Raw genomic sequence first — 15,055 nt, 5'->3', positions numbered from 1 at the left:
CGACTTTACCGTATTATCATTGAAGGATCACTACACTGTTTTCATTGGCAAAGAAAATTCTTTGAGCCACTTTCAGAAAATTATTCTCTACATAGTTAATAAATGTAAATGATAATCGATTTTAAATGAGGGCATAAGTATATGTTCCTGATACTACATGCCTAGAAAATAGAAAATTTAGGTTGTGTCAACAGAGGCATTTTCTTTAACATACTGTATTATGTGATTCACTTCAGCTATCTAAACTTTCAGAATAGACCCCTTCAAGGTTTAAAAATCATTCCACTGCTGAGAGATACTTTTACTCAAATATTTCCTACAGTGGTTAGTGTCTCAAATACAGTGGCCACATTTAACAAAGTACTGTTTGAATGACTGAATAAATAAATGAATAGATCATGGAAAAGAATTATACAGATAAAACTATTCCCACTTTTTCAGAAAGCTATGGAAGAGCTTATGATAAGGAATTCTCTTCCTAGTGATTACAGTAGGTTGATTACCATTTAGGGATTGGCCTGGATCTTTTGTTGAGCCTCAAAGAAATATTAAATAATTGTGAGAGAGCAATCAAACACAAAGGAGGAAAAACTAGTCACAAGTACACAGGAAAGAAAGGAGAGGATGACCCACCCGTGTCACTGAAAGTCCAGAGAAGTGACAAAGTGCCGAGGACAATGACAGTAAAAATATCCTTTTAAGCATGTGCAGACAAAACCCACAAACAACAAAAACTACTACCCATTCAAGAAAGTTGAAGAGAGAAACAAAGCCAACAGTATTCACTGTTACCATATTCAGAATGTGTAGTGGAATCACAAATGAGATCTCAGAGATCCACTGATCCAGGCAACACTCTGTGCATAGCAAGTCCTGGAGACCTAGAACTATCTGCTGTATCTCCAGAGGATATGGAGATGTGGTCAACCACATAGAGAACAGATTTTAAGATACACTACTGGTGATGAGTAAAATAAAATCAACAAGTTGTGAAAAAATACAAATAACCATATTAAAATCATTTATATCAGCCAACATTATTTGGTTGGGCTTGTACTTGCCATTATATACTGTTTCTGCAAGAAGAGAGATTTGGTTCAGAATTTTCATGCCTCTAAAGCATGCAGTTATTTCTGGTTGCTTTTGAAATGTTGAAATGCTATTAATCACCTACTGTGTTTCTTTGTCCCATAACTGCTCAGATTTTAATCAATTTTAATCAATTAGTGAAGGAAAAAAACCCTCCTATATGCAACTGTTCTTTCCATGATCTCCATGTTGCCAAAACCAATGAATATTTATTGGTCCTTATCCCAACTGACCTCTCACTCACATTCAACAAATTGTCCACTCCCTCTTGAAATGTTCTCCTCTCCTAGTTTTCATATGGCTTTCCTCCAACATCTCTGCCTGCTCCTTTGTATTCTTTTCTAGCATCCTCTCTTTCCTCAGACTGTTTCTTAAACAATGCACAGTACTGGGTCTTTGTTTTTAGTTCTTTTCTGTCCAAATTCCGATCCAGTCTTGTGGGCTGAAATACACTGATTACTTCCAAATTTATATCTTATACTATACTTCTCGAGCTCTGGATCCATAAATATTCAATTCCATTTGATATCTCCACTTGGATTTCTAATAGTTTCCCACCTCTAACAGGATCAATCAGGAATCATGTCTTCCTTCCTCTAAAACCTGTTCCTCCCCTTGCACCTCCCCATGGCACTATCATCCACTCACTAGCTCAAGCCCAAAGTCCAGGAAACATCATTAATTCTTCTCTTTTCCTAACCTCCAAAATCTGATTCATCAGCCATCCTGGCAGTTACATCTCCAAAAGTATCTTATCCATCACTTTTTTCATTTACCCCCTGCAATTTACATAGCCGCTCCCACTCCCAACCTGTAACACCGTGCCTGGAGGACCCAAAGAGTTCCTCCAGCTCTAGCCTTGCCCCTTCTCTAAACCAATACCTACACAACGTCAAAAGAGATCTTCCTAAAGCCAGATAAGCAACATGGTTAAACCCTTAGAAGGCTTCCCACTGCATAGAGAAGAAAGTACAACCTTTGTGTGGTCCCTCTGACCTTCCATGCGTTGGCCCGCCTTCTTTTCGGACTTCCTTTCCATTTTGCCAGCCTTCTCCTTCTTCACCACTCTCCACCACACTGGCATGCTTCTTTTCTTACTCTTTCCTCCCTTGGGGCCATTGCACATGCTGCCCTCTCTCCTGGGGACACTCTGCCGCTTTTGCACGGCTCATCCTAGCTCATCATTCAGGTCTCAGCTTAAATGGTACCTCTTCAGAGAAGGGTGCTTCTTAGAGCCCACTTTAGCCACTAAGGTAAGGTGGTCCCTACATTTCCCCATGATTCCATCTCAGCCTTTTTTTTTTCTGCTTAACACGTTAGAACTTATAATTATTTCATTTATTTGGTAGTTTAGTTTTTTTCCCTTTTCCACACTATAAGGGAAGCATCAAGTCTGTAATGTTTAATGTATTTCCACTTATTATTCCAATAAATATTTATTGAGAAAATGTTGAAAAATATAAAGAAATTAGATTTATGATGTGCAGTTAGGTGGGCTTTACTGTAGTCATTAATTCATCATAGGAAAATCATACTATAAGGAAATTCAAAATCAGCTAATGCAAATTCAGTAGCTCAGAACCTGCCTCCAGGTGTCTTCTTCACTCACAAAAACAATGTATGCAAATATGAATATTGTGTTCAGAAAATAACAGTTAAATGTGAAAAAAAACCCTGCTTTGTCTACAGAATAATTTTTGCCTGTCAAATTGCTTAACTGTAATTATGATTTTTTTGTTTCATGATTTTTTATTTATGACTTGAAAAATTATGATTTGTTTTTGGAGTGGGTATTACAATGTAGTGTTTCATAATGTATCCAATGCAGTATTTTGGAGAGAATGGTTTTAAAAATCACTTTAATTATGTGCCACAATGAAATAGAGTACCAAATGGAAGTTTGTAGAAGTCCAAAATTACTCTGAGATGCCTCAGTTTTCTTACACAAACAATGACCCTCCCCCCAAATCCCCAAACATTAACTTTTCTCCTTCATAAGAGTGATAGAAAAACACATTGTATAATGTAAACTCAGAATGTTGACAACTATGGCAGCATCATTATTTTAGATAAATGAAATGTGGCATCCATCGTTACAAGCATCTTTGCAATGAAGACATAGAGATGAATTATTTAGGTACCTTGAACATTTAATTTGATTTTGCCTAAGGCTGTACCAGCTGGATTCTGAGCCACACACATGTAAGTGCCAGCATCTTCTCTGACGGCTCTGGAGATCTGCAAGCCGCCACTAGGAAGAACTGCATGACTTTTGCCTGCGTTGCAATTGTGAAAGCAGGGTAAAAATAATTTTTATTAAAAAATTCTTTTCATTAAAAGATAATACTGACTTCTGAATTATAAAACACTGTTTTTTTGTGATTTTCTTGATAGAAACACTGGTAGGTACCTGAAGCGATGACATTGATGCCTTCTTTTTGCCAAGTAATGAAAGGACTGGGTGTCCCTGTTGCCTCACATGGTAATAAAATTGGATTGTTTACAATGACGTCTAGTTCACTTGGCTGAGGCTGAATGACTGGAGGCTCTGTAAGAACCAATCAACAGAGAAAGCAATGGCACCAGTTAGTGGCAGGAACATCTAAAGTAGCCATGGGTTAAACATGCCCAGATTCATATTTCCAAATTTTTAGTGATCTGATTGTGCTAGGGAGAAGAAAATATTGACCGTATTACATTTTTTTGAGTCTTGCAACTGTAGGCAGTTTCCATTAGAAGACTAGAAGCAGGGGCGCCTGGGTGGCTCAGTTGGTTGAGCCAGGTCATGATCTCAGGTAATTATCTCATGGTTTGTGAATTCGAGCCCCACATCGGGCTCTCTGCTGTCAGTATGGAGACTGCTTCAGATCCCCTGTTCCCTCCCTCTCTGCACCTCCCCACTTGCTCTCACTCTCTCTCTGTCTCTTTTAAAAATAAATAAAACATTAAAAAACAAAAAGACTAGAAGCAGGAACAGATTACAGCAATTCAAGAAAAAAATAACTTAGGGGTTGTTCTGTGTGGTTTGTCATCTGTAGGTTTTGGTTTTTTTTTTTTTTAGTCTTTTGACTAGTACCTATCAATCTTTCATATTCCCAAGATATTACCAGGTTTCATAACTCTAGAGAGTACATCCATCCCTTCAAGAATAAACATGGCTTGAAGAAAAAACAACAAGCTTTTAATGAAAAGTAACCTTCATACCCTGGACACGAAGGGTCACGTGTCGATGTGCAGAACCAGCTGCATTTCTGGCAACACAAGTGTATCTTCCAGCATGGTTGAACTGAGTGGCAGACATTTCAATTGCTCCTAAAAAGAAAAAAAGTTTTTATGCACAGTGTGTCCTTTTTTTCTGCAACCATTTTTCTGGTTCAATAAACTAGGTTTCTCTGATTTTGTGTTTTTGTCCCTATAGCATAATGGTGCTTGGCTTATATGCATACTTGCATCCCCTGAAGTGCCTAACACAGTGCCTTTTGGTCATTATTAATGACTTCATTTAGGCAAAATTTACAACCATAAAATTCACCCAATTAAATGTACACTTCAGTGATTTTTAGCTTAATTACAGCTACATGGCACAACTATCACAATCTAATTTTTAGAACATTCCTATTACCCTAAAAAGAAATCTCATCCTATTTACAGTCACGTCTCACTCCCAAACCCAGCCCCAGGCAATCGCTAATCTCTTCACATTCTCTGTATATTTGCCCTTTCTGAACATTTCATGCATTTGCAATCATACAGATGGCTTGAGTCCGATTACCTTTGCTGTGAGCAGAGTTTGTGAGTTTCATCTGTTGTAGCATGTGCCAATTTTTGCTCTATTTTTTTTGCTCTATTTTATTGATAAATAGAATTTCATTGTGTGGATTATCCATATTTTGTTTATTCATTCACCAGTTGGTGGACATTTGGATTGTTTCTCCTTTGTGTACTGTGCATAATGCTGTATGAACATTTGCATACAAGTCTTTGTGTGGACATATGTTTTCATTTCCTAGGAATGGAGCTGCTGGTCACATGGTAACTCTGTTTAATATTTTGAGGAAGTTCCAAACTTTCTTAACACAATACCTTGTGCTGAAGGGTACTTCATTTCTATTTTATGATTTTAATTGCTACCAATCTATATAGGTTTCTGAGACAGCCAAAATACTTTGCTTTAAAAGCCAAGTTCTACCCTGCGAATGATGTTCCATTATTTCCCTTCTATTGAGAAAATAAATTCCCTTAGAATAATATGCACAGATGCATAAACCCCAGGATGTTAGTTGCTACTTTAGTTTATCTCTAATGCACCCTCCTGAGTTAGGGGATCAGCTTTCAGAAACACCAGTGTGAATTACCTATATTTTCATTGAGGTGAATTTTTTTTTCTCTTTCAATACATAATCTTTTTTTTTTTTTTTAATTTTTTTTTCAACGTTTTTTATTTATTTTTGGGACAGAGAGAGACAGAGCATGAACGGGGGAGGGGCAGAGAGAGAGGGAGACACAGAATCGGAAACAGGCTCCAGGCTCCGAGCCATCAGCCCAGAGCCTGACGCGGGGCTCGAACTCACAGACCGCGAGATCGTGACCTGGCTGAAGTCGGACGCTTAACCGACTGCGCCACCCAGGCGCCCCTTAATACATAAACTTTATAAATGATGGCTGCTACCACTCTCAAAAATTACCCAACCTAGCACTTATCACCCAACCTTCCCTACCTACTCAATTATAAAAACCTTGAAAACAAGAACCCTCTTAGTTTTATAACCTCAGAAACTCGGTGGAGTCTCTAACTTATTTTAGGCATTAAATGTTTGTTAAGTGAATGGAGATTCTTTTTGGCCAATGGAGGGAGTATTGCTCACTCAAAAGCAACCCATGAACTTGTAAAACCTTAGCATCAGTAAATATGGACATAAAATTCCAATGATCACGATTATATTCAGTTATTGTTATTTTGTTTCCACATTTTTTTTCTCTCCTGTTCTTTAATTCCCCTTCACACTCTAACTGCCTTTCCCACCCCAGGTGCCTAAGTCTAGGAATGAAAATGAATTTTATTCTTTTATTTGGGTACCAAAAAAAGGCCAGGTGAAGCCATCTATTCATGATTAATCTAATCATAGATGTGTAATCACTGAGCTTGGCCTTACCTGATGACAGAATTCTATAACCGTCTCCCCTGGGAAGTAGTCTTATCCCATTTTTTGTCCAGTGGATTGAGGGAAATGGAACTCCCGAAGCAGTGCAAGTAATCACCGTTGGGGCGTGTTTGGTTACCAAGAAGTCTGTAGGCTCATCAGCTATGGAAGGTGGAACTAAAACAATAACAACAAGAAGAAAGTACACATTTGCGACCCTTCCAGATTTCCAAACTCTTATCATACATCTTTCTTTTCCTACACTGAAAGTGAATGTTAGGTAAGTGGAAAAAGAAGCCCTGTTGTAAGGTAGTGGAATGAAGAAATGTATGATGATAGTAAGTATCAATCCATACAGTAAGCCAGTTCTACCTTGGACAGAGAGATCCACAGTTCTTTTATCCTCTCCGGCATCATTTGTCACGGTGCACTCATAGGTTGCAGTGTCATCCACAGAAGGGGAAATAATTACTAGTGAACCTGAAGAAAGGAGCCTAGAAGAAATATTTCAAAGAAATGATGTACTATATATCATTTTTCATAAATGTTGGTTCAACATGGTACCATGTTGTGAATTGAGGGAAATGGAATTCTTTCCTCATGTTAAAATGAGGAGTCTCTCTGATACTTCATATATCAGACTTTTTTATATGGGCAATGGGTTAACAGAGCCCTAACCTTGAGATTTATAGGAAGCAGCTGGGTGGATTGTTCAAAGGGGGCATCCTGCATTTTCTGAATGCTTCTATCATGATCAACCATGCTCTTCTAAGTGAAATACAGTAAAATGGGCACATTGATGATAGCTATTGTTGACTGAGCATTGAATACATTCTGGCACCATTTCAACTGTTTCACATAAGCTATCTCTAAATTTCACAATAGCTTTGTAGATTGGTACTTGATTATTCCATTGATGGACAGGTAATTACAACTCTGTCTGTCTTGCATGTTTCCCTCCTTCACATGTCTCCTTACATGTGCTGGACATCTTAGAGATGCATAGTACCCACATCAATAAGTCTTTTTCCTAATGTCTAATCAATTAAAAACTAAAGTGATCTAGATCATTTCAAATATTTAAGGGCTTTAATAAATATACATATATTATTCTAAGTAAATCTAAATAAAATATCTACTTTCTTACTGCAAAGTGTGTGCTGATGGAATAAAAATGATTTGATTTAATGGGAATACATTTGACATGCTTTTTTATTCAATGGTATTGTATATTTTCCATATAGTGTATATCTTCAAGTCACTAGACTCCCGCTACCCAAAGAATAAAAGGGTGAGAAAGAGAGAGAAACAATAGAATTCCAAGTGAAACATTCCTGGTTTCATATTTCCTGATTATCAGAATTGATTATTGTCAAAGTAGATCTATGAGAACATTTGGCAAATCCTTTGACGAGGTATCTATCCAGTAACTTAACTGAGATACAATAAATGATGCTCATCTTAAATATCAGAAATTCCTAGTGATTTAGAGGTTAGCTTTTAAAAACCATACACTGTCATATTATGAGCTACTGGAAGCAAAGCTGGGAGAATGCAAAAAATTGGAGAAAATGGTATGTTCCCTCATGCTATCAAATACCTAAGGTGTATTTCAAGGTTCAGAATTTTATTTTTTATTCTACGGCTACAGCTAGTATTAATTTTACAGAATAGTTTTTCTTTTATACCAAATGATGCTTTAACTTTTTTTCTTTATAAAAATCTAAAAGGTGCTAAAAAATAAAGCAGAATAGGAATCTAATCTTGCAGATCTCTCTGACCTTCATTCATAAGGTTTATGAATGGAGAAGTTGAACTTATAATTCAAAAAAAGCTTTTAGGTTGAAAAACTAATTTCACATTAAGAAAAAATATATACCTCTATATACTAGCTAATTCCTCAAACATGTATAGGCTTCAAACATGTATGTAAAGGCTGTCCCCATTGTATGTATATATATGCTGTCCCCATTGATAGAGATGAAATGTTAATTCTTTTTAAAATAATGTTTCTAGGGGCGCCTAGGTGGCTCAGTCAGTTGAGCGTCCAACTTTGGCTCAGGTCATGATCTCGTGCTCTGTGAATTCCAGCCCCGCGTCGGGCTCTGTGCTGACAGCTCAGAGCCTGGAGCCTGATTAGGATTCTGTGTCTCCCTCTCTCTCTCTGGCCCTCCCCCGTTCATGCTCTGTCTCTCTCTGTCTCAAAAATAAATAAACGTTAAAAAAAATAAAAAAAAATAATAAAATAATGTTTCTAAATAGTAGGTGGGGGTTTTCAATTAAATTATTCCTTACTGGGGTGTCTGGGTGGCTCAGTCAGTTAAGCGTCTGACTTTGGCTCAGGTCATGATCTCACCGTCCATGAGTTCGAGCCCTGCTTCAGGCTCTGTGCTGACAGCTCAGAGCCTGGAGCCTGCTTCAGATTCTCTCTCTCTCTCTCTCTCTCTCTCTCTCTCTCTCTCTCTCTCTCTTTCTGCCCCTCCCCTGCTTGCACCCTGTCTCTCTCAAAAATAAACAAATATTAAAAAGTTAAAAAAAATTATTCCTTACCTGTATGAATTCTGATTTTGATCTACATTAAGAAGATGCCCATTTTTCTTCCACCTGATTGATGGTTTTGGTATCCCAGTAGCCTCACAAGCCAGAGTAGTTTGAACATTTACTGTTACAGTTATGTTGGTAGGACCCAGAGCAATGGATGGAGGAACTAAAACAAAGTCAACAAATAGGAGGGTAACACATTCAGCAAATAGTATGCCACCTGAAGTATTTCTGCCAGACTGAAATTAATCACTGGTAACTTGCCCCCAATCATGAACTTGATCAGGCTCTGTGAATTTAAAGTGTTGTGATGGTGCTAGCCACAGTGAGGAGAAAACATGGATCTTGACTGTTCGCAATAGAGTGTGGTACACTCGCGTAGCCCCGGATATCAAGGTCTTTATGATCTCACTGGTTTAGGCTATCAAAGAACATTTAACCCAAAGATTAGATGTCATTCACAGAAGTATATTTACCATGGACCTGTAAATCTATTCGCCTGCGGTCTGTTCCAGCAGCATTGGTAGCCATACACAAATATCGTCCAGTGTCTGTGACATGTGCTGACTGGATATGAAGGAATCCATTTTCCAAGATGGAGTATCTACAAGAAAGATTACAAGTGAAGTCCCCGGAATCAGCCTTTTCTGATTATTCACATTCTGACTGAGAGTATTTTACAAGACTTATAGTTAAATCCATTTTTTTTTGTCTTTTCCTGCTTTAGAAATTCACAATACCCTGGGTGGAAAAGGGGGATGTTCTGCAAAGATGCATAGCAGATGGACTTGTGCCCTTGGAGGAAATACAATCATTATGTTTTTGGACATAAGCCTTACGATTATGCTTTTAAAATAGTATGTGTTGATTCTCACATAAAGATGAGGATACTAGTATTAAATATAACAAGACCAAAACAATACATTGGAAAAAAAGATTCAAGAATTTATATTTCAGTTAGTACAGTATTTTTCGTCCTTCTCCAGAACTGTTACCTTGCGTGACCTGCAGATAGAACAGCTCCATCCTTTCTCCATGTTACCCTCGGGGTCGGCACACCCCCAGCAAGGCACTCCAATACAGTCGACCTATTTACGTGAACGACAAGACTCTGGGGGCCGCTCTTTATGTTTGGAGGAACTGCGCAAGAGAGGTATGTGGAAAACTTCATTCACATTAATAACACAGCCTGAACTAAGACTCTGAAGAGGTAATACAAGGTTAGCTTTGAGTCAAAGGTACAGCTTTGCCTGCAGCTAATTCAGGTTAGTATAAACAGAATTGGGGTTTAATTCCTAAAGTCTTACTCAAGAAACTCCATGTTGAAAAATAAAGCACAGGTTGGGGGAAGGAGGTTTTAAATCCCTGATACGGTGTGTGAAATCTGGCTTTCCTGGAGAGACGCTTGAATAAAAATTAGCTCTGGTCTGATGCAAATTAAAGATGATATTTCTTATTTCTCTTTGGCCAAATAATGGTCAGGGAATGTTAGCACTGGAACAGCTTCACTTTAAATAAAAACAGACAGTGGGCCGGTCTAATGAAAAGCACATCTGTGATTAATCATGCAAGTCTCAGAGTATGTATTTTATTAATCGTTGAGTTCATATGGGAATAGAAAACTTGAATTTTAACTTTAGTATTAGAGATATTAGTTGTGTAGGTCACTCAATATTCTATAAAGCTTCATATAGTAACCAAAGACACTATTATGGGGAAAAGCCTGTATTATCTCCCCTAATATTGGCACATTTTAGTGTTTAGATTTTATATTTGAGAAAATCACAGTCCTGTGGCAGTCTCTGTAGCACATATACACCCAACACCAACATGAATAAAGAACTAAATAATGGACCACCTGTCATCCAGAGATTTAGTGTCACTTTCTCAATGCCTCTTATCTGAATGACACAGAGCATCAGGATATGCTGATAATGACTGGACATATATTATCCTCTAAGATAATGTACCTTTAATTAATTTTTTTGAAATATCATTTGAATATAGCCATAATACAAATACATGTTGTCTTCAAAAAATAAGATAACCACAAGAATTTATTTAGCGTGCCCATAAGAAACAAAAATGTTATCATTTCTTTGAATGCCCTTGGCTAAATTTTTAAATTGTGAAACAATGGTTAACTTTCTTACCATTTACAGTGAGGATAAATTCTCTTGTAGTCTTTCCTGCAACGTTGCTGGCCACACAAGTATAATTGGCTGTATCACTTAGATCTGCATTATTAATTTGCAAGTATCTCCCTCCAGAGAGGATTCGTACCCGAGGGCTTGCCTGGATTCAGCAAGTAAGATTTACCATTAAAATGTCAGGAAAAGAGAATAAAATATTACTTTATAACAGCAAAAAGTAATTATAGTGAACTGTGGATTGCCTGTCTTCCAGTATGCTTTGTCTGCTCCCCCTACTGTTATCCTGGGATCCAAACCCCTTGGGAACTATTTCTATGAGTGTGCTTAAGGCAAGGGCACAATCGATGTTCCCAGTTCTCCTGGCCACAATGATCCACTCAAGGAGGGCAGCTGGGCCCCAGAGAGCCCTCTGCAGGACTGTGTTGGAAGTGTTGGGGAATAAGAAGTGTTCTTTTTATTGGTATCTGGTAGTGAGGATGACATAGCCTGGTAGTGGTCTTACCACCTTGTGTGGACAGCCTGTTCTGAATCTAAAACAAAGCAAGCAGAATTGAGATTCAGAGAAAAAATATCATAGATGCTTGCTTATGTGAGAAGAATCTCTGGATCTAGTAATACCTAAGACCTAAAACATAAGATCACCAATCACTGTAGGTAATAAATATCTTTAAATAATTTTTAAGTTGGTTTGAGTTTAATTCTGCCATTTACAACTGAAAGCTTCATGACTTGAAGAATCATGAGTTGATTCTTAATAATGTTTTTGTTCCATGAATATCAGTAAGTTCTGCTAATTCATCAAGTCTCATATAATTTTCTCTGGTCTCTTTCCATTGGCCACCAATGATTCTTCCAAATTTAACTTCTTTCATCAGATAGAATCTTATTGTCAGTTGATGATCTTGCTTCCTATTCCATGGAGAAAATCAAAGCCCTGTGCCTGCAGTTCTCTCCTCCTCCTACCTTACTTAATGAATGCAACCTTCCTTTCTATCTTTCCATCTCTGTGGAAAAGGTCAGCCCTTCTGTCCAAGGGTGATTTCTTCACTTGTGACCAGGGTCCCATTACTTCTCTAACACACGTTATTCTCTAAACTTCTTTCTCTCTCTTATATCTTCAGTCTCTTATGTATGCAAGTCTTCTACATATTTAAAGAATAGCCCATAATTATTTCCATTCCCTCTTCTTCCTTAATTCTCCCAACAATGGTAGCCTACCCTTTCCTTTGATTACTCTGTTGAAGAACGATTGTTCAGATATTTTACTATTTCTGTGCATTGCCAAAGTCATGGACACAACTTAATTGTATCTTAGCATGGTCTCTGTTAACCACTCCTTCTCTTTTCCTTGGCTTTTAGTACACCAGTGTCTCCTGCATTTAATCCTATCTGAGTCCTCCTTCTCAGTTCTGTTCTTCTTCTCTTCTTCCTTTGCTCGCCTTGTAATTATCAGTGTTGCCTTATGCTTTATTCTCATTTACAGATTTTCTCACACATTCTTATGTATGCTTTCTTATGCATTTCTTATGTATGTACATCTCAAGCATTCTTATGTATGCTTTCTGGTCCACTTCATACAAACCTATGGCTTCAACAACTGGTCATACGACTGAAGACTACCAAGTCAAAGACGTTTTTGATGAAATAGGGACCTATATTTCTTAGTGGTTTTTAGAATCTCCACTTGGATAATATATCAGTAATTCAAACTCAAAATATCTGAAACTGAATTCATCTCCTTTTCATAACCATCGAACTTACCCTGTCCCAGGACTAACATCACTTGTTCATAGCTGGAATTATTCTAAACTTCTCCATCATCAACATTCACTCAGTCTCTGTCTGAACACCTAATAGTTTTGAGTAAAATGCACATATGGGAGATAAAACTATGCAAAAAATGTCAGAGTGTGAAAGGTCTTGTGAGCTAAGCGGGGTAGTTTAACATGAATCCTGAAATCTATGGGGAATAATCAAAGGATTTTAATCACAGTCTACTTCAGCCACACCAAGCTACTTGCAGTTCCTGGAAGAACAGCATTCCTTTCCCTGAAATAGCTTTGTAGATGCCATTATCTATCATTAGAATTTCCCTCTTCTTTCTCACCCAACATCTACTCATCATTTAAAACCGATTTTACCCTTTTCAAGAAGCTCCCCTGAGCTGTCCCTTACCCTGGAGTCTGAGTTACTAGCTTCTCTTCTGTTTTTATAAAATGTTATACCTTGCGCTAACATATGAGTTGTATTCATGCTATAATCTTTGATTTACTTCTATATCTTTTCAAGTAGTCTGTGAGCTCCTTGAAGGTCAAGACTACTCTCAGTAGCAATTATAGTGCCTATCATTACAGTAGAGGCACAATAAATAGAGAAACTGAGGCACATGAACGTTAAGTGATACCCATGATAATTTCGCATGCAAGTAACCCCCAGTTAGCATCCAGTCTGTTTTTGGTCCCTTGGTGTGATTTGGTGGTGGAGGAAGTTCTTCTGCCTTAGGGGTTAGGGGACTTAATCTTCTTTTATAATTAGAGACAATTAGCACAGTAAGTTATACTAAGGATGAGGAGGAACAAAAGGGGAAAAAAGCATAAGTAATGACTAGGATAGGGACAATCAGAACATTCAAAGTCAAGGCTTTGAACCAACACTAAAAGGCAATTTAGGATCCTGGGCTGTGACACTCAGTGACAGCAGACAGATACCACATGAGAATGGGAAGCTTTAGAAAGCCAGTAAGTGTGTTCTTCAAGGATTCCTGTCTTATATTCTTGGCATCCAAGGGTACCACCTAGATTCTGGGGGTCCCTCCTGAGGTCCTGGTTTATTCTAGAAAAATTCAGTAAAAGGTTTGTCCAAGACACTTAGTAGGACAGGTCAGTTCTTTTGAGACTCAGATGGTTTATTCCCTCTCAAGTAAAGAAATAGCTGAGTATTTCAAATCCAACTTTAATCCATGGGCTCCAGGAGATACATACTTGGGCCAATTTACAGAGTGTCTGAATCAAAATACCTGTCTTTTGACCCATAGTTAGGTATTAACTACCTGAGTGAAGGTTGAGAAAATAAGGCTGATTAAAAGATCCTGTGCCCCCCCCCCCCCCCACGCAATGTTGAATAACAGTAGCCTGATGTTTGGTTTTGTCTACCTAGCAAAGACTCCTCAGCTGATTTTTTTCCTCAAAATGGATTTGCGGAATTTAGGAGGATTTACCTGTAACCGATCTCCATTTTTAAGCCAAGTGATTATAGGTGGGGGCACTGCATCTGATTTGCATTCCAATGTCACTTGTCTGTTCCGTAACACAGTGAAATCCTGGGACTCATCAGTTCCAGCAATATTAGGGGGTACTGGGTATAAGAACAAACATATCAGAGGCTTGCAATAAACAAGATGTAAAATGATCTGTATTATCTTAGGTTTTCAACAAACGTTACTCCTGTTATGTAAAATAAGAGGCATAAACTTAAAACATTACGCATTCAATTTATGATATGGATGACTACAAATAATGGACTTTTTTTTTTAAGCCTTACTCTGTACTTTCAGACACATAGAGTAATGAAATTCTTCCAAGAGCCACATGAATGACAGGATAAGTAATATAATCACATTACTATCACCATTTAACAGGTAAAGAAACTAAGGCACAAAGAAAGGATTTCTTGTCCAGGTTCCACACTTGGTAATGATTTTCTCTGAACATCAGATTTGAAAACTAATAAATGAGGGTCTGCCCATCATAACCTACAGAAATGTATACACTTTCTTAATATTCAGAAATGTATCTTTTTGTTAAAATGTTTTCATTTATTTTTGAGAGACAGAGAGAGAGAGTGCGATCAGGGGAGGGGCAGAGACAGAGGGGGACAGAGGATCTGAAACACTGACAGTAGAGAGCCCAACGCAGGGCTCAAACTCACGAACCGGGAGATCATGACCTGAGCCGATGTCAGACTCCTAATCAACTGAGCCACCCAGGCATCCCAGAAATGTATCTTTTAATGTGACTTGTCAATTAGTGGCAGGCTTAATGTGTGTGTAGGGCTGGTGAGAGGGGGGTACCTAAATAACAGATAATTTGCATTGCCTAGTCATCTAGGCTACAAGAATGAAATAAATATTTC

At 37.9% G+C, this 15,055-nt stretch overlaps 1 protein-coding gene across 1 annotated transcript in view; it reads right to left on the bottom strand.

Moving 5' to 3' along the window:
- HMCN1 (hemicentin 1) overlaps positions 1-15,055 on the bottom strand; it is a 465,916-nt gene that overhangs the window by 59,463 nt on the left and 391,398 nt on the right. Inside the window, exons 71-80 of the mRNA XM_047077306.1 lie at positions 14,142-14,278; positions 10,925-11,066; positions 9,767-9,911; positions 9,248-9,375; positions 8,781-8,937; positions 6,603-6,724; positions 6,243-6,407; positions 4,294-4,401; positions 3,500-3,637; positions 3,231-3,365 (exon numbers count right to left, since the gene is read on the bottom strand). Coding sequence (XP_046933262.1) covers positions 3,231-3,365; positions 3,500-3,637; positions 4,294-4,401; positions 6,243-6,407; positions 6,603-6,724; positions 8,781-8,937; positions 9,248-9,375; positions 9,767-9,911; positions 10,925-11,066; positions 14,142-14,278 — 1,377 coding nt within the window. The remainder of the gene's footprint in view (positions 1-3,230; positions 3,366-3,499; positions 3,638-4,293; positions 4,402-6,242; positions 6,408-6,602; positions 6,725-8,780; positions 8,938-9,247; positions 9,376-9,766; positions 9,912-10,924; positions 11,067-14,141; positions 14,279-15,055) is intronic.

This window comes from Lynx rufus, unplaced genomic scaffold, assembly GCF_022079265.1.
Source record: "Lynx rufus isolate CCGP_SWC_20201006 ecotype Redwood Valley unplaced genomic scaffold, mLynRuf1.p SCAF_15, whole genome shotgun sequence".
NCBI lineage: Eukaryota > Metazoa > Chordata > Mammalia > Carnivora > Felidae > Lynx > Lynx rufus.
The sequence above is the reverse complement of the archived record's forward strand: the minus strand, read 5'-3'. Positions and strand labels throughout refer to the sequence as shown.